The sequence below is a fragment of the Podarcis cretensis genome (genome assembly GCF_951804945.1).
Source record: "Podarcis cretensis genome assembly, chromosome: 14".
In the NCBI taxonomy this organism is placed as follows: Eukaryota; Metazoa; Chordata; class Lepidosauria; order Squamata; family Lacertidae; genus Podarcis; species Podarcis cretensis.
This window is the reverse complement of record NC_137183.1, coordinates 26,619,248-26,639,114: the sequence shown is the minus strand read 5'-3', so window position 1 is coordinate 26,639,114 and position 19,867 is coordinate 26,619,248. Positions and strand designations below refer to the sequence as shown.

At 51.0% G+C, this 19,867-nt stretch overlaps 1 protein-coding gene across 2 annotated transcripts in view; it reads left to right on the top strand.

Annotated features, from left to right (window-relative positions):
• Window positions 1-19,125, top strand: part of IGDCC4 (immunoglobulin superfamily DCC subclass member 4) — a 96,755-nt gene extending 77,630 nt beyond the window's left edge. For both annotated transcript variants that reach the window (XM_079954196.1, XM_079954195.1), the window contains exons 15-20: window positions 336-506; window positions 1,163-1,300; window positions 1,396-1,501; window positions 7,309-7,546; window positions 17,353-17,514; window positions 18,510-19,125. In XM_079954196.1, the coding sequence (XP_079810322.1) occupies window positions 336-506; window positions 1,163-1,300; window positions 1,396-1,501; window positions 7,309-7,546; window positions 17,353-17,514; window positions 18,510-19,034 (1,340 nt within the window). In that variant the 3' untranslated portion in view covers window positions 19,035-19,125. The remainder of the gene's footprint in view (window positions 1-335; window positions 507-1,162; window positions 1,301-1,395; window positions 1,502-7,308; window positions 7,547-17,352; window positions 17,515-18,509) is intronic.
• The last annotated feature ends 742 nt before the right edge of the window (window positions 19,126-19,867 follow it).

Genomic DNA, 19,867 nt, shown 5'->3' with positions numbered 1-19,867 from the left:
TACTTTCAAGGCTTGCCAGGTTTTTTTTGGGGGGGGGGGTCTGGAATGCTTTGTAAAGACGCTGTGTCTGTCAGCTGTTGCCCCCTTAGTGCTTCTTCTTCCTCCTCTCCCATTAATTCCCAGCTTCCCCCCTCATCCGCCTCTGAGCTGTGATCTCCCTCAACCCCCTGTTGTAATTCTGAACTGTTTTCTTCTTCTCTGGAAGGGTCAGGCTGGGGAGGCGGTCTCTACCGTACCTCCTCTGCTCAGTCCCTGACATCTGGAGACAGCTGCCTTAACGGTTGCTCGATAAACCCCCTTCTCCCTTTTTGCGTTCTGTCCTTCCCTTCCTGCAGGGCCATCAACGCCTCCCTCCGACTTGCGGCTGCATCCCATCAACCCATATGCCGTCCAGGTCCACTGGTGCCCCCCCTCTGAGCCAAACGGCATCATCGTGGAGTACCTCATCCTCTACAACGCCAACCACACTCAACCTGATGAGATGTGGACTCTGCTGACAAAAGAAGGTAAAAAAAAATGCACAGAGGAAACTTTTGCGCAGCAGTACGGGAGTCGTTTCATTTTTCAACTTTCCCTCAGGGGTCATCTGCCAGACGCAACATGCCAAGGTGAGCAGAGATGGCGGTGAATAGGTCTTTCTCTTCTTCTGCCACCCTCTCTCCCCCTCTTTGACACCCACATGAAATTGGGCTGAGGATTTCCCCACCCCTGTGCATCTTTGAAGAAGAAGCAATCTTCCTCAGCCTCAGCTCCTGAAGGAGCGTCTCCACCCCCATTGTTCATCCTGGACACTGAGGTCCAGCGCCAAGGGCCTTCTGGCGGTTCCCTCACTGCGAGAAGTGAAGTTACAGGGAACCAGGCTGAGGGCCTTCTCAGTGGTGGCGCCCGCCCTGTGGAATGCCCTCCCATCAGATGTCAAAGAAATAAACAGCTATCTGACGTTTAGAAGACATCTGAAGACAGCCCTGTTTAGGGAAGTTTTTAATGACTGATGTTTTGATGTATTGTTAATCTTTTGTTGGAAGCCACCCAGAGTGTGCGGGGTATAAATAATATATTGTTATTATGATTATTACTACTACATGGGAGCCGCAGAACATCCACTGTGTTTTTAACCAGTCTGCAACACTTGAGCACCTGCTGGGTTTGCTCTCTTGCTCAGGCAATACGTTCAGCACCGAAGTCCACGGGCTGGAGAGCGACACCCGGTATTTCTTCAAGATGGGAGCCAAGACGGTGGTTGGGTCAGGGCCGTACTCCAACGTCAAGGACGTGCAGACCTTGCAGGAGAAGTTCTCAGGTACACACAGCAGCACAAACAGTGCAAGGTGGGGTTCGCCTTGGCAGGCCGCGGCATCACCCTCTTCTCTTTGACTGCTCTCCTGTGTCCCTCAGATATGCTGGACGTTCACTCTGTCACGGGGATCATCGTGGGAATCTGCCTAGGCTTGCTGTGTGTCCTTTTCTGCATGTGCGCCAGCTTTCGCAACAACAAGCCAAGGTAGGTTTCTGCCTCGCCTTGGCCCAAAGTACTTCAGACCAAACGTTCGGCCATGAGCCTGCCATATCTGTATCGCAGCCTCGTGTTCTGTGTCTGTTAAGTTGTGGGTTGACATAGCAGACGACACAGCGATTTCTCCAAGTAGCTCTTTATTTTGTAAACTGGAATAGAACTGACTGCAAACAGCTCAGCCGGCCTGCTTTTATAGGCAGCCGGCTGTCAACATTGTAGCAACAACAGCCCAGAGTTCCCGCCTAAAATAACAGACGTGGACCTGAGTGAAAACTATCTACAGACCTGAGTGAAAACTATATACAGTATCCCCCTGCTGGCCCAGGGTGAAGCTTCACTACATAACACCCCTCCCCACCGAGATAAGGCGTTAGTTACAATCGTAATGGTTTCCTTATATACAGCACTACGCGTAATGGTTCAATTAGGCACAAAAGCATATCGGTTACATTTCCCATACTTAGACCAACAGTGATACATGTCCAACAACATAGTCCTTTAAATAAGTTGGGCGCTTGGGAACTCTGCCAGACCGCCGGGGACTGGTAGCCAAGTCCGGAGGGCCACACAGTTCTTGCTTAGGCTGTGGTGCGACCCTAGGTGGCGTTGGAACCAACTCCCCTGGATCCGCTGCTGTGGGTGGAGCCTCCGCAAGTGGAGTGGTCTGAGTCTGTGGTAAGTCTGGCAGACCCTCTGAAGTGGCTTGGTTCGGCTCCACGCTGGCAGTTTGCGAGGGAGGTGTAGGTGGGGCCTCGCCATCTGTACGTGTCTCTTCTGGAGCCGCAAGCGCAGTTGGGGGCACCTCGGTAGTGTCCAAGTCCCCAACCCTGCACCTAAGCTGGTCTATGTGCCGTCGCCACAAGCGTCCGTCTTCGAGTGCCACCTGGTACGAGCGAGGTCCAGTGACTCCCACTACTGTGGCTGCCACCCAAGGAATGTCCCCCACATAGTTCCGGGCAAAGACCTGGTTTCCTGGGACAAATGACCGTGGCGCATTGGCACAGCCTGGGGGTTCAGCCACGGCAAAGTCCGGGTGTAGCCGGTCGAGCGGTGACCTGAGACGGCGGCCCATAAGCAGTTCAGCAGGACTCCTCCCTGTGGCCGCATGAGGGGTGATGTGTTGCACGAACAAGTATTTGGCGACCCGCTCATGCCAGTCTCCCCGGTCCAGGCGCGCCAGTGCCTCTTTTGCCGAGCGCACCATTCTTTCCGCTTGCCTGTTGCTGGATGGATGAAAAGGTGCCGTTAGGGCATGGCGGATGCCCAGTCCCAAAAGATACCACTCAAACGTGCCTGACGTGAACTGCGGTCCGTTGTCAGAGACAAGGACATCAGGATACCCATGCGTTGCAAACAGGCCTTGCAGCACCCGGATGACAGCTTCGGTAGTGGTGGAGGGCATCAGGGCGACCTCCAGCCATTTGGAATAGGCGTCCACCACTACCATAAAGGTCCGGCCGTGAAAGGGGCCAGCCAGATCAATGTGCACCCTCGACCAGGGTGTCTTTGGCATCTCCCAGGTGTGTCCCTTAGCTGCCGGTGGTGCAGGCCTCGACTCTTGGCACGCTTGACAGGCGGATACCCAGGCAGTGATGGCATCGTCCATATTAGGCCACCAGACGTAACACCGAGCCAACGCCTTCATTTTGACAATTCCCGGGTGGCCAACGTGCAGAGCCTCCAGGACGCGCTGACGGAGTCCCTGGGGAATCACGATGCGGTCTCCCCACAGCAGACAGCCGCGATGAGCTGAGAGTTCATGTTGTCTGGTTGCGAAGGGCTGGAACTCCGATGCAAAAGGCCCTTGTGGCCACCCCCTCCACACCCAGTTGAGCACCCGGCTGATGGTGCGATCCTGGGCAGACGCGGAGGCCACAGTGGCAGCCGATACAGGCGCTGCCGGAAGATCCTCAATCAGAAGGAGCGATGAAGCTGGAGCCGGGTCTTCCACAAATGCTGGAAGAGGGCAACGGCTGAGGGCGTCGGCATGGCCCATCGATTTCCCTGGGCGATGGATGAGCTGGTAGTGGTAGGCAGCCAGGAAAACAGTCCATCGCAGCATGCGTGGCGAGAGGACCGGTGGAGTTGGACGATCACCGGCGAGGAGGCCCAGGAGTGGCTTGTGGTCAGTGATGAGGTCAAAAGTCCTGCCATAGAGGTATTCATGGAACCTCTTCACTCCAGCCACAAGTGCCAGTGCCTCCTTGTCGAGCTGGCTGTAATTCCGTTCCGTCGGAGATAGCGTCCTGGAAAAGTAGGCGAGCGGTGCTTCTCTTCCGTCTGGAAAACGGTGACTAAGGACAGCACTGATGCCAAAAGGTGAGGCGTCGCAGGCAAGGACCAGCGGCCTGGATTCACTGTACTGTACCAGCACACTGTCTGATGAAAGGAGAGCCTTGACCGCGTTGAAGGCCGCTGTCTCCCGATGACCCCAGGCCCAAGGCGTCTTAGTGCTAAGGAGTCGGTGAAGAGGCTCAGCCACTGTGGCTTTGTGGGGCAGGAACATGTTATAAAAGTTCAGCAGCCCCAGGAACGCCTGCAACTCCGTCTTGTTCTTTGGGGTGGGGGCCTGCTGGATAGCGTGGATCTTGGATGTGGTCGGGTGAAGGCCGGAGGCATCGATAAGATAGCCCAGGAACTCTACCTGTGGAACGGCGATCTGGCACTTCTCCCTCTTTACCTTGAGCCCGGCCTCTTGGAACCTGGTCAGCACGGCACGGAGGCGCTTGAACAGCTGCTGCTGTGAGTTTGCAGACACCAAGACGTCATCAAAATATGGTACCACGCCCGGAAGCCCTTGCAGGAGACGCTCCATAAGGCTTTGGAAGATGCCACGAGCCACACTCACCCCGAACTGCAACCGGCGGCAACGGAATGCCCCCCGGTGGGTGACGATCGTCTGGGCTTTAGCAGTGGCATCATCGACTGGCAGTTGTTGATAGGCTTGGGCAAGGTCCAGCTTAGCGAAGACCTTACCCTCACCCAGGGAATGCAGCAGGTGTTGGACAACAGGAACCGGATAAGCGTGCTGCTGAAGTGCCTTGTTGATCGTGCACTTGTAGTCAGCGCAGATTCTCACCGACCCATCTGGCTTGACAGGCGTGACGATGGGGGTTTCCCACTTGGCGTGGTCAACCGGCTCCAAAACTCCTTGGGCGATCAGTTTGTCCAGTTGTTCGTCCACCTTAGCCTTGAGAGCAAAGGGAACCCAGCGTGGCTTTAGCTTGATGGGGGCGACTTGTGGATCAAGGCTAAAGGAGATGGGCGTACCTGTATATTGCCCCAAGGTGCCGTCAAAAACCTCGGCAAAGTCTTTGACCAGACCCTCAGTCTCTGCGTTAGAGATGCAGTTGATGCCGGTGACTTCCAGGCCAAGGGCATCAAACCAGTCTAGCCCTAGGAGGCTTGGCCGCTGACCTTCGACCACCACCAACCGGAGCAGGCCCGAAAAATCCTTGAAGGCAATCCGGAACCGGCCAACGCCTACCACGGGAATGTCGTTTCCCTGGTAGTCTCTCAGGTGTACGCGGTGAGAGTCGAGTTGCCTTTTGGACACTCTGGGTACCAGTCTTTTGATGGTGCTCCATGACACGATGGATAGGGCAGACCCGGTGTCGATCTCCATGTCACATGGAGCTCCTTCAATGAGCACCGTGACGTTCAGCTTGCGTCGCGTAGGCGAGTCGGTTTGGCCAATCGTGGTTCCAGACGGGCAGCAGCAGTTGGTGAGAGCGAAACAACTTTCCTTGGCAGACTGGAGTGAAGACTTGGACTTGCGAGTTGATGAAGGGGGGGTGTCAGATGGAGCCGATCGGCAGACCTTAGCGATGTGGCCCCTTCTGGAACACTTCCTACAGATGGCGTCTCTGAATCGACACTTGGCATGGGAATGGTTGCCTCCGCAGCCGGCACATTCCGGTTGGCCCTTGGACTTCTGTTGGAACTTCCTGCGCTCCCGCTTTGTCTGGTGCACGTCATCGTCTTCACTGGAGGATGCCTCATCACTGCTGGCCTCTTCATGATGCACCAGAACTGGCTCCCTAGCAAGACGCGGGCTGCTGGACTTGCGGATCTCCTGGGTGGAGCGTTCAGCAGCTTCTGAGGCCACAGCCTCCTCAATTGCTTTCTGTAGCGTGAGGTCTGGCTTGGCGAGGAGACGCCATTGCAGTTGGATGTCCCGGACCCCGCAGACGATTCGATCTATCAGGGCATCGTCTAAGTCTCGGAACTCACAGTGCATTGCAGCCTGTCGCAGGGCGGTGGTGTAGTTGTTGATTGACTCCCCCTCTGCCTGGTTCCGGTGGTAGAACGCATGGCAGGCAGCAATCTTGGACGGCTTTGGTGCATAGTGGTTGCGGAGCTTCTCTTGGATCGTGTCCCATGGTGTTGCCTGGACTGCTTCAAGCGCAACCAATGCTCGGGCCGTCTCAAACACCTCAGGCCCACAGAGGCTGAGAATAGGCCCCGCTTCCGATCCTTTGATACTGCTGTCAGCTCGTTGGCTTGGAGGTAGCAGTCGAACTGAGCGAGGTAGGAGTCCCATGATTCAGAGGCTGGCGCAAACGGCGGTAGAGGCACAAGTGAAGCCATGATTCCGATGCCGGCGTGAAGGGCGATGGATGGAACACAGTGCTCTTAGCCAGAACAGTCAGCTCTGAATTGGTTCTGTCCAGTGATTTCGCTCTGTGATTTCGCTCTGTGATTCAGCTCAGTGATTCAGCTCAGTTCAGAGGCTGGCCGGATCTGGCTGTGCTCTGATGTCCATCCATCCCATCCTCGTCGCCAGTGTTAAGTTGTGGGTTGACATAGCAGACGACACAGCGATTTCTCCAAGTAGCTCTTTATTTTGTAAGCTGGAATAGAACTGACTGCAAACAGCTCAGCCGGCCTGCTTTTATAGGCAGCCGGCTGTCAACATTGTAGCAACAACAGCCCAGAGTTCCCGCCTAAAATAACTGACGTGGACCTGAGTGAAAACTATCTACAGACCTGAGTGAAAACTATATACAGTATCCCCCTGCTGGCCCAGGGTGAAACTTCACTACATAACAGTGTCTTTTGTCCGAAGCCCTGGAGGGCCACTGCCATTCAGTGCAGATAGCAGTGAACGAGATGTGCCAATAGTCTGACTCAGTCAAAGACTGTTTCCTATGGTGCTAGAGAAAGCATCGTCACGGACACACATAGCAGGATAATCTCAGTAGAATACAAAAGTAGCTACAACCCTAAAGTGTACCATAGCATATGTTTTTTGTATTGGCTAACTAACACAGCTGCCTTGCTGGAATTAGGAAGGCAGTGTCGCAGTTTTTGAAAGTAAAGGTCTCAGGTGCTGGCTGCATCTCCAGGCAGGACTGAAAAGAAACCCCTACTTGAAATCTTGGAGATCTTCCACCTGCCACTGTGGACAATAATGACCTAGATCAAGGTTTCCCAAACTGGCGTTTCCAGCTGTTTTTGGACTACAGTTCCCATCATCCCTGACCACTGGTCCTGCTAGTTAGGGATGATGGGAGTTGTAGTCCAAAAACAGCTGGAAACGCCAGTTTGGGAAACCCTGACTTAGATGGACCAGAGGTCTAACTCTGTATAAGGTAGCTTTCTGTTCTGTATATCATCCCACAGCAAATAAATCAGCAACTGGTCATTTAATAACGTGCTGCTATTGGCCAAGAATGATCCTGTGCCTAGCACTGGTTCAGTCTGCTGGGAAATCTCCAGCATTCATTGAGCTGCAGGGGACTTTTCGTTACTGGTTGGTGAGCGCTTAGTCTTTTGTTCATTCACTCCTGCAGAGAGTCTGTGGCAGGCCTGGTTTCCCAAGCAGCCGGGAACCACACCTACTATCACCGGAGCCGGCAAACACCGTCCCTTCCTGTGGCCCCCTCCAACTCTCATGAACTGGAGTCCCTGATGACCCCGCTCTCTGATGATGCTCCCTCACCACCGGCGGACATCATGGAGCTGACTGAAGTGCAGGGCCTCATTCGTGGTTGCCCCCTGGATGACAGCACAGGCCACATCAAAAGAAAGGTATTTTATTTGGTCCTATGGTCCCCTTTCATGGGGATCCCCTTGCCACTTTGAAGGGAAACAAGCAGTCATCAGATAACCTGCTCCCAAGGTGGGTATGATATTTTGGGGGAGGTTACATCTTACAGTTTGAATTGCGGCTCGACATGTTGAAGGCAGTGAAGATATTTTAATGCTGGCAGATTATGTTCCTGGCGATCCTGAAAACCCAAATTAGATTGCTTGGAAGGGGAAGGGGGACATGAAAGACAGGACCTTCAAGGTGGCTTTCTCTGAAATGTTACCTGTTCCACACGCAGGGCCAGCTAGACAATGCATGGATGAGATGCTGGGAAGAGGGGATTTGGATTTGTTAGGCACTGGGAGACATTTTGGGACATGCTGAGAATGTGCAAAAGTTCCCAGGCACCACTTCCACCAAGATGGAAGCAGGTTGCTAGAGCTTAAAATAAAAACAATTGCCGAGCAGCCTTTAACGTGATTGCTGGGGGTGGAGTGAAACTGAAAAGAGCCAAGAAGTGTCTGGTTTGGGGTGAAAATGATTATGACTATCCAGATGGGGCCAGATAAGTTCTGCAAAGAAAGTACATGATAGCCAATTGCAAGGCACATTTTGATTTTTTGACTGAGTTCAGTAAGCATCTCTTCACCCACCCCCATTCAGTTCTCTCCCATGGATCAGGCCTCTGCCCCACTGCCTTGCACCGCCAATAGAGAAAACATGTGCTGGGATCACAGGATTTGGGCAAAAGTGTGTTTGAGCAAAAATAATCTGAACCTTGAAGAGCACACAGAGCTGAAGGAGGAAGTGAGGAAGAGAGTCTCTTTTCCAGCTTCCTCCTTCATGTACTTTGCAAGGGAGGAAAAGGGAGCAGCGAAGAGGAGCAGGAGGCTGGTTCACAGATACCATAGGAAGACCTGAGTGGAGGACTTGCTGGCAACCAGTGCCCTCGGGCTTAGAAAATTCAACGGTCCCCTGAGCTAAGCCATCCCTGTGCTAAGGTAGTGTAAAATAATAATTGCTAAACCTGGAGTACCAGAGAGAACTTCTGCAGTACAGAACCAAGCTAAATCATGTGTCTTAAGAGATGTCAGTGGATCCCACTTATTGCTTCCCAAGATGTTCTGCATGTGTATTTAGCCCATTCCCCTTCGTTGGTTGGGGCTTGGTGTCAGCAAACTGCAGAGTGCAAGAAATGGTCATGGATTTGAGCACCGTTCTTCTTCCTCTGAGGGACGTGGGTGGCGCTGTGGGTTAAACCACAGAGCCTAGGACTAGCCTCTCAGAAGGTCGGCGGTTCAAATCCCCGCGACAGGGTGAGCTCCCGTTGCTCGGTCCCTGCTCCTGCCAACCTAGCAGTTTGAAAGCATGTCATAGCACAAGTAGATAAATAGGTACCGCTCCGGCGGGAAGGTAAACGGTGTTTCCGTGCGCTGCTCTGGTTCGCCAGAAGCAGCTTGGTCATGCTGGCCACATGACCCGGAAGCTGTACGCCGGCTTCCTTGGCCAGTAAAGTGAGATGAGTGCCACAACCCCAGAGTCAACCACGACTGGACCTAATGGTCAGGGGTCCCTTTACCTTTACCTTCTTCCTCTGACTCCTTCTGTGGCCAGATGTTGCCCCATGCACAGATTTGCATCATAAGGTTCTGGAGCTTGGTGTGTTTTATGGACAGGCAGAAGAGGGGGGCCTGCACCCGTGCATCGTCCCCACTCCCACTCCACCCCTCAAGTTTTGCTGTCATGGCAGTTTCTGCTCCAAGATCCCTTTATAACTTTTTCTTTCTTTTGCGGCAACTTATTTTGCCTGCCAATTGTGCCGCCTTTGCTTTTCCTCCCCACTTCGCTTGCCCCTCCCCACCCACCCTTTTTCTTTAAAGCTTCCCAGAGTTTGTCTGGAGCATTTCATTTCATTAGGGAATGTTTAATTGGCCTAATTTAGCTAATCAGTTTATGCCTGTCTTTGTAGCCTGTGGAGAATGTGTAAGGTAATTAGGAGATTGACTGAAACAAGTGTGTGGCGAGCGCGTGGGATTTCGCGTTGGCGTCAATCATGACATTTCTTGCGGGTTCCCAGCCCTGAAGAGAAAGCAGCCATCAAGCTGGAGACGGGAAGGAGGGCAAAGTGCAGTCGGGTGGCAAGAGCTTTAGCTGGGCAGGGTAGAGTTTCTTTACAGCCAGAGGTTTTAACCTCTTTGTGGGTGGAGAAATGGAGGTGGACCTGGGTTCATGTTCTCTGTCTCCGCCAAGGACTCACCACATGGCCCTGGGGCAATTCACCCTCTCTTATCTTCCATTCCCTGTACAGTGGTACCTCGGGTTACAGACGCTTCAGGTTACAGACTCCGCTAACCCAGAAATAGTGCTTCAGGTTAAGAACTTTGCTTCAGGATGAGAACAGAAATCGTGCTCCGGCGGCACGGCAGCAGCAGGAGGCCCCATTGTTCTGCAGGTCCGTTCTTAACCTGAAACTGTTCTTAACTTGAAGCACCACTTTAGCTAATGGGGGCCTCCTGCTGCTGCTGCGCCGCTGAAGCACGATTTCTGTTCTCAACCTGAAGCAAAGTTCTTAACCTGAGGTAAAATTTCTGGGTTAGCGGAGTCTGTAACCTGAAGTGTATGTAACCTGAAGCGCATGTAACCCGAGGTACCACTGTAATAGCTCCAGCTCAGCTGCTTGTAAACCGCTTACATAAGAACATAAAAAGAGCCTGGCTGCAGGATCAGGCCAAAGGGAGCCTATCTAGCTCAGCGTCCTGTTCTCACAGTGGCCATCCTGATGCCTCTGTGAAGCCCAGCAGGAGTACCTCAGTCCAGCAGTCCTTGTCCTGTGATTCCCAACAGCTGGTATTCATAGGCTTCTGGCGGCAAAGGCAAAACACCACCACTGATAGCCCTCTCCTCCATGACTTTGTCCAGTCTTCTTTTAAAGCTATCCAAAGTGGTGGGCGTCACTCCCTCTTGTAGCATTGATTTCCATAGTTTGTTGGGGCTGCCATATGTCTGGAATTTCCTGAACATAGCTGGGATTCGGTCCTCATAAACAGCGCCTATGTCGGAAGTGTAGATTGAGCTATTAAAAATAGTTTGACCAAAAATAATTTTAAAAAACTCAACAACTTTTGTGTCAGGATTTTCACTTTTTGAAATACAGCAACCTTAAACTATATGTTGCATGAAGAAGTATTCGTCCTGAATTTTCGACCATTCAGCTTCAGTGGATGTCCGGAGTGACAATCTGACGAGGGGGGGGGGGGAGAAAAAGACTCTGTATCTACTGTGTCTCCCTTTACACACTTGTACAGCAGGTCAGGTGGCCAGGAGGAGTCATCTCTGAGACCCTGTGAGGCTTGTCTGAGGAAGCGGAAGTATAAGATCTTCCAAGAAATGCAACACATGGTCTTCCCTTTCCTTTCAGGCTCGATATTATCTTCAGTAGGCAGATACAGACTCTAAACATCAGAGCCAGCCCTGCCACTTGCCAGAGTGGGGCAGCTGCCTCAGGTGCCAGATGCTGGAGGTGTAACCCACCCCATCTTCCTGAGTCCCCAAAGCTAGCCTGTGCCCTCTAGTATTGCGGGACAGAGGGGAAAGTTGACCCACAACCACTGTTGAAATAAGATTCAGCTGCCAGTCTGGTTAGATTTTGTTCATCAGGGCCGCTTACCTTTTTCAGTTTGAGGGCTGCAATCAGCCCTCTGGGGGGGGGTGTCACATGCCACCCCATGCTCCCATGCACCCATTCACAGGAAAGCATGGAGACTCACAACCCCCCTTCAGCGGTTCTGTACAGATTTGCTGAGGAAAGGTGGAGAGTTGCCACCTCTGCTTCACTCATCAAACAATCAACCTGATGACTGGGAAAGGGGTGATTTGCACCCCCACCACTGGTCTCTGCCCACCTTAGCACCCTGTTTGCTTAATTTCTCCCTTCCTTGCCAACACTGCCAAAATCAGACAAGCTGAATTTTTTGAATCGTCCTTCAAGGGCAGCCCCACCAAGAGCATATTGCGGCAGTCCAGTCTGGAGAGCATGAAGTGCAGTGGCCAAGTCTTCCCATGACAGCCCTGCTGGAAAGGAAAGGGACAACCCAGAACCCCACAGGGCCTTTGCCAGGCAGGGAGGGACCTGGGCATGAGTGCCCTGAGCGCAGCAGCTGCGAGTGTTTTGTTTCAGCCTTGAGCTGGGCAGGGAGACATCTTCCACCTGGTCTCCACACCCCTGGCTGGCCACTAGAGGGGAGCAAAGACAATCTATGTTGAAGCCTGCCCTGCAGATGGGTGTGTGTGTGTGTGTGTGTGTGTGTGTGTGTGTGTGTGTGTTCTGCCACTACTGTCAGCATTTGGTGGGGGAAGGAAAGAGGCCTGCCCTCCTTCGAAGAGTCTCTGTGTAAGAGAGTCTCCATGTGGCTTCATCATCCATTGAGACCCCAGATTATCTTGGAAAACGTGGATGAACGCAACTCTTCTTCGCAGTTCCATCTGAGCTGTTTGGGGTTTGAGCAAGTGATGGGAAAGGGGTGTTTATCCATTTATCTCAAAGTCCTCACCCACCCCCCTCTTTTCACACCCACTGAGAGGCCCCTGCTGGCTAATCCTGCTGCTGCAAACTCATTTCCTTTGTCCTGGTGGCTTTGATGTCTGTGCTAACCCACCAACCCAGCCTGGGTTAGGTTTTTAATGTAGCTGCTGGTCAGTTTCAGCTACAAGGAACAGCTGAAACTCCACAGTTTTCTGGTTTTCCAACCATCAGTTGGCCTAGTAAAAAGATGCAGCTTTCATCTTTGTCTTTCATTTTCCTTTACACAAACCATTATTGACAGGTGCCAGTTGTTCCCGGCCTTATTTTGAGACAGATTTTGGGGTGTGATTTCCACTTTATATCTAAAAAAAAGGGGGGTTTGGGAAGCTCAGGGTCTGTGTTGTTATTTTTCTAAAAGCAAATCTATGAGGTTTGGGGGAGGGGAGGAAATGTGGCTGCCTAACCAAGATCTGGCCCATACAGTCAAACCTTGGTTCCTGAACGCCTCCGTTTTGGAATGTTTTGGTTCCTGGATGCCAAAAACCCAGAAGTAACTGCTCTGGTTTTTTAACAATTTTCGGAAGCCAAACAGCTTCCGAGCCATGTTTTTAATCCCCCCCCCATTGGCTTTGCAGCCACCCCATTGATCCTCGGTTTTCAAACTTTTTGGAAACCGAACAGTCTTCTGGAACGGATTAAGTAGTAGCATTTGATCCAAACTCAGCCAGCCCCAATCTGCCTACCTTCTTATCAGAGAGGCAGGCTGCATAACTTTAAAAGGGGTTAGAGTGACGTGCAGTGGGTTCCCCATGGGTATTTGCTTGGGGCTGCTGTGATTACAGGCTGGACTAGATAGGCCACTGGCCTGATCTAGCAGGGCCCCTCTTAACGTTTTTTTCATTAATGGAAGATAAGTCTAGAAACGCCTGTTTTTTGGCTACATGAGGCCTTGTCATGGGCTGGTTGGACGCAGAGGAATAGTAGGAGGAACCTGGTGGGAGTCAACCTTGGAGCTGCCAGTCAACAGTTAGCAAACCTGGACAGTGGATTTAGCCTAAGGTTTCCAGAATTTTTTCAATGAATCCAGGGACACTTTAATTAATTAATTAATTGCTACACATTCGGGGACGTTGATGCTGCAGCGATGGCAGTGGCAGAGGGGCGGCTGCTGCCTTGACCTCAACCACCACATTTCCTATTCCTCTGAGGCTTCTATCTCCTTTCTCCATGAGCCTGGGCAGCCCCTGAGTTGTGGGTTCTTTGGTGGTGGTGGAGGTGGTGGGGAAGCGGTGCGCTGCCGCCGCCACTCTCAGCCCTCCTTCTCCGCCTTCCATGACTGACCCAGTCATGGAAGGCGGAGAAGGAGGGCTGAGAGTGGTGGCGGCAGCGAGGCTCGGGCAGCACAATGCCTCCCTTCCCATTGTAGCAGCCCCAATCCCATTCCTACTTGTGTGCAAGCAGGAGGGAACGGGGATCCCTCAGCTGGGAAGGAAGGCTTCCTGTTGCCTAACTGAGAGATCCCTGCCCCCTCCTGCTTGCACGCAAGTAGGAGTTGGGAGGCTGCTCCAATAGGCAGCATGAAGCCTCCCTTCACAGCTTAGTTGCTGGGGTCAGGGAAGGTGGATGCAGCCTGGAAGCTGCATTTTAGAGCCCCTGCACCACCATCATATGGGGACTTCCGAGCAGCTCCTGAAACCAGCCAGAGCTAACTGCTCCGGGCTGCTGAGACTGCCACTGCTGCGTTTCCCGGGGACATTAGATGAAATCCGGGGACATTCCAGGGATGAAATTTGTCGAGGGACTTATTCACAAATTCAGGCACTGTCCCTGAGAAACGGGGACGTCTGGTAACCCTAATTTATCCATTCAGGCACCCAGGCCTCCCCTCCAAGGTGAGAAGTATTTCTATTGAATGTTTAGCAATCGTTTCTAAATTTGCCTCCATGCCTATAAATCTGGATATGTTTACTTGTGTCCCCTTTGGTCCTACTTTTTGGTGGCATATTTTTGGGGGAGCGTTGTGCAGAGTTAGACATACTGTGAGTTGAAGAGTGAGAAGGGCCCTGAGGGGCTCGTCGTAAGAGTCTTAGGCGCTCTGATTTAGTCTTGGCTTGGAAGGGGTCCTTGCCCAAGAGATTGGCCCAGCTGCCCTGGCAATAAGATTGGCACAAGGAGGCTCTTTAATGTGCCCAGCTCACCCTTCCTTGTCCCTTCCCATCTGGATTATTGACAACGGCATGCCATGGAAAAGTCATGGCACAAGAGAAACACACAACATCTGGTGTGCTCCCCTCCACCTTTTGACGTGGAAACGAGGTCAGCTTGACTTGAGCCAAGGTCAGCCTCGAGTTAGGAAGCATCACACTCTGATTTCTCACCCGCTCCACTGTTTCTGTGCCAGAACAGCAGCATGCTAAGCAGATGTCAGGGAAGGTCCCTCTACTCTAATCCTTCCTCCTGTTTCTTTTTCCCCCCAGAGTTAAAACATGATTGCATTTCTCTTTATAATCCAGTGTTAGAATCTGAAGGTCTGTAGCTCAGTGGCTAGAACACAGGTCCTGAATTCAATGTACAGCATCTTCAGGCACGACTGGGAGAGCATCCCTGTCTGAGAGCTGCTGCCTGTCAGTGTAGACAGCACTGAGATAATAATAATAATAATAATAATAATAATAATAATAATAATAATAATAATTTATTTATACCCACCCTTCCTGGTTCAGGAAACCAGGCTCAGGGCAGCTAACAACAAAATTTAAAACACTTAATTGATGCTAAAAAAAACCACAACAGCATAAAATATGGTATAAAGTGTAAATAACAATAAAATCAAAAATCAATTTAGGGGGGAAATCCATCCAATAAACATTAGATGATCACCAGGGCTAGCTGGCTAAATTAGTCCCACTTGGGCCAGCGAGGAGACCAGGGGAGAACCAGCTGTGGGACCCCAGAGCGGGCAATCTTCACAAAAAGGGGAGGGGGGAAGGAAGGGGAACAAAAGATCAGGCCAGGTTCAAATTGAAAGCCAGGTGGAATAGTTCTGTCTTACAGGCCCTGCGGAAGGATGTTAAATTCTGCAGGGCCCTGGTCTCATGGCACAGAGCATTCCACCAGGTCGGAGCCATCACTGAGAAGGCCCTGGACCTTAGATAGATGGACCAAGGCTCTAACTTGGTATAAGGCAGCTTTAGACTAAGGATCATAGGTCAGCTTTAGAGCATCTGCTTTGCATGCGGAAGCCCCAGGTTCCATCCCCAATGGCTGGGGGAATCTCCTTCCCAGAATCCCTGAAGAGAAGCTGCTGCCAGTCCGTGTAGACCATTTTGAGTTCAATAGACCAATGGTCTGACTTTGGATAAGACAGATTCCTATGGTCCTCCTCTAAGATATGAAATAGGGCTGGGGGTACTGAGAGCAGGACCTGGCATGCTTTGGGGTGGGAGGGGAAGGCGAGACAACACCCTGGCATTGCCAGTGGATATGGAGGCCTCCCTGGGTCCTTCTTGCAAGAGTGGGAGGGCTGTGGTATGCCATTTTCAATTTCCAGTTCATGGGACGTTTGGGGAGTGAGTGGGTGGGTGGGTGGGTGGGAACAGCAGCCTCTGTACCTTTCGAAACACCTGAAAGCAAGTCCTTTTGCCCCAGCTGGGGGCCTCCAGCACCCAGAGAAACCATCCCACTCTGGGATCTGGAAAAGGCCAACTTGAGAGCTAACCAGCTCAAGCTCTGAAAGGCCAGGCAAAGGCCCAAAGTGTTGTGCGTGGTAGTTTTTATGGCCTGGACAAGTTCTCTTCTAGCTGTATAATTTAATTAGACTTGCAAACAGGCTAACACTTGTGGCCCACGGGATTGGAGAACGCCGCAGAGGAGCAGGTTTTGGCCTGGTTTATGAAGCAATAGTTTTTGAGTCTGGGATCAGGGGCTGGGGGGAATGAGCAGGATTTGGCCATGCAGCTGAAACCTCTTGAAGGAGATCATCCAATGCAAGATAAACCACAGGACTGTCAGCCTCCCATTTTAAAATGTTGCAGCATCACTGCTACCTGATTCTTTCTCTCACATGCCTGTGGTTCGTTCTCTCTGTCTCTCTGTCTCTCTGTCTCTCTGTCTCTCTCTCTCTCTCTCTCTCTCTCTCTCTCCTGCCAGGTTAACAGCCCAATTCGCTTTTTCATTTCCCATCTTGCTGCCTTCCTCTTCCTCTTCCTCTTCCTCTTCCTCCTCCTCTAGTCAGGTTTTGGCTGTTGTCTCCACACAAGGGAACCTCTTTGCAAAGACAGGAGCCCATCCCTAACTGATGTTGTTTTCCTTTTGGTGATTTTGACAGGGGAAGAAAACCCATGGCCTTTTGAAACACATACATCATGTATCAACCCTCCTTGTGAATGAATTTACTTGGTCCAAACTAGTCCAAAGCTGAGCACCTAGGGGCAGAAAGACAAGAAACTCATTCTTCCATCCTGCCCGCTCCCACAAACAAACAAGCGAGTTAGTTTCCTTAAGTCTGCAAAGGCAGACTTGAAACATGTGAGCCAAAGCCAGAGAAATTCAGAACCTAGCAGGGGAAGAAATGATGTAAAGCTGAATAAATTTGTCTAACTTCAGAAGACTGCAAAATTCTGTTTCTGTTGCTTTTTTAAAAAAGCAATTAACCCAGCTGTCTTTAATATTTTTATTTTGTTACAAGAGTAGAACGCTTTGCAAGAGTTCATATACACTTTGTTGAGGCCCTTTTTGCCCTCATTCTCACTAGAGTGCTAGACTGCAGATGAGGGCTCACATCACTGAATACTCCTCTGTACAAAAAAAATAAAAAAGGTTTTAATCCCCTCACCTAGAAAGCTAGCATGTCATGCAGCTGTTGACTACCTTTCTCCCTGACATACTAATTATGTGCTGGGATTAATTCCTTATTGCATTTGGCTACCTTAAGTCCAAAGTGACTCAGCCAAGACTCACCTCAGTGGAAACAAAGCCTTTATTTCATTATTTCACCAGGGCTTCAAACTGGTTGGAGAAGAGCAGCCTTACTGGTGCCCTCCAGATGTTTTAGACAGCTGTGCTGGCTAGGACTGACAGGAGTTGCGGTCTGAAACATCTGGGAAAGGCTGGCAAGGAACAGCCTTTTCCTTTTTTGCATTACTAAAAGTTCATTTAGTTTACCTTTGTTTATTTCCACTGCTTCCATTTGCCTTGCAAATCCCAGCAGCAAAGTGTCCCTAAAACCCTTAGGCTTTATTTCCACCCACAGACCTAGGATCTTCTTTCCTTACAATTCTGTAGCCTCCCTGGGAGAAATCGCTGAGCAGCTGGGCAAACAGCATCGCTGGCTATGGAGACGCAGCTCCCAAAGATCCCACCAAGGCTTTGAACGGATCATTGAAGATGGCGTCCAACGGAGGGCAAAAGGTCTTGCTGCAAGCGCTGGTCTATGAGGTTGTTACGGTGTGTATTCCCAGCAGGGGGATTCTTGCTGTTTGGAACAAGAAGGAAAAGATTTGTTTGCAGGGCTCACATAACACTGGGGACTGCGAAGTTACATTTAAATTCCTGGCTTCCCCTCAGAATGCCTGGTTGACTAGTTTACCAGGATAAAGTGTATTCCGTCAACAGAGCACCTATAGGAATTTCCCTAGGTTGGTGCCAGGGGTCAGCATAATTTGGCTGACTCAGACTCTAGTGATTTCCCTTGATCTGGACGTTATACTTTTTTGTGTGTGTGCATCACCAGATCTTAACCTATTACAGTTTTTGTAAGAATGGATTCCAGATATCATTGAATTTGCCCATTACAACTCTGTGTTTAAATGCAAGTTGTTCATATGTTTGTATAAGTTTTCAATCTAATCATAGAAGGGAGCCACATTTTTATTTTTCCAATTCATCAGTATCAGTCTTTTTGCTGTGGTAAGGGCACAGAGAGTCCACCCACATTGTCCTTTTGTAAGGTTCCATGCTCAAGAGGATATTTTGCTCTGTAAATGCAAGGTTGTTCCGTGCAATTCTGTTGATAGTTTCAGTTATCTTCTGCCAAAAACCTTTCAATATAGGACAATGAAAAAACACATATTTTAGAGAAGCATTATCCCGGTTGCATCTCCAGCAGTTAGATACCTTAGCACTTTTTAAAGCAAACGTAATGGGGTCCAGTATATTCTAAATATTATTTTTTGTTGTATGAGCCTCAATTTAAGGCCCAGAGACATTATACTTCAGTTGATGCAGCCTAGAATAGAATTTGTGTTTTTTGCTATCACACTGTTGACTCATGTTAAGCTTGTGTTCACTAAGACCTGCAGATCCTTTTCATATGTTCTGCTGTCAAGCCAGGTGTTCCTCATCCTGCGTTTGTTCAAGATGCACCTCCTGCTTTTCCATAAACACACCTTGCAGTATTTCACCACTGCTCCTACTCTTTGCTTGTCTCTTTCATAATACAGAACGATGCGAACAAGGAACACGCCCCCAGCAGCCTCAACCAGATGGAAGCAGAGGTCATTGTCCACTCCGACTTCTCAGCCTCTGACCGAGATTTTGACTCCCAGCTTTGTGTGCTGGACGGGGAACCTGTTCTCTCTGAGGTCTGCGAACGGGAACACCTCCATGTGGAGGACTCGTCACGGCAGGCGTCCCCCAGCCTGAGCCTCACCAAAGTGTCCCAGGACCAAGAAAATGAGAGTGACCCTGAGGCCCACAGTGTGTTGCTCAGGATAGATGGGCAGGCCCACAAGATGGCCGCTGAATTTCTTGAGACAGACACTGGCTTCCCCAGGCCTGGCCAAAGCCTGGACTCGGCCGAGAGCGGGGACTCTGACTCCCTTCCAGAAGGGGGAGAAGATGCGCAAGCCAACCTGCGCAAGGCTTTCCCCACAGGCCAGTCACAGGCCCTCTTGTGTAGCAGCCTCTCTAGTATAATCAATTCACCCTCAGTGTTTGAGAGTGTGGCCTGCGTCCACCATCTTTGAAGACGACGTTGACTATAAACCTTTGACCAGAGCAGAGCTTAGAAGTAACGTAATACCTATTAAATAAGGCTTAGCCCTCAATGGTACTAAATAGCCTCACAGTTCCTGGTTTGGAGGAGGAGGAGGGCCTGGAAACCCCCAGACAGCCACTGCTGCCAGACAGAGTAGACAATACCAAGCTAGATGGACTCATATAAGGCAGCTTCCTGTGTTCCTGTAAGAAGGTACAGCAGTGCCTCCCAAACGTTTTTACTGTGGAGACCTCCTCCTAACCCCACAAGTATTTTGCCTTTGCGTTAGGACCCCAGAAGCTGCTGCCTGTCTTATTTTGTGAGCAGTTCTCCTGCAGTGCCCACTTTGGAAAGGTTTTACGTGGCTGCTGAGGGTCAAGGAGGTGCCATGGACTGGTATTCTGGGGTCACAAAGGGCCAGGGTGGGCCACACAAGGCCCTCAGGGTGTTTTCATCCCACCAGGATTTCCCCCCTCCAGCCCACACAACCCCGTAGTGCCACCTTTTGGTGGTTGCCATGCAGCCAGGAGGAGCCTTGGTGCAATGGAATGAGCGCTGCTCCCTTCTGACGTTGGCACCAGTGTCAGGTTTGCACCTCTGTATGGCGCAAAGTAAGCAGGTCTTTGGGTCCAGCTTTTATGAGGCCTTTTGGCAATCTGGCCTTGCAGAGGAGCAGTAGATTGTGTGACTTGTGAAACTGACCCGGGATCTCTTATGCCAGGGTCTCCCTTTGCTGACACAGGGCCTAAACAGGTGGGGTGCACTGCCTCTCATCTGGCTAAGCTGTTCCCTCAACCTACCACCCCATGCAAGGATGGTGGT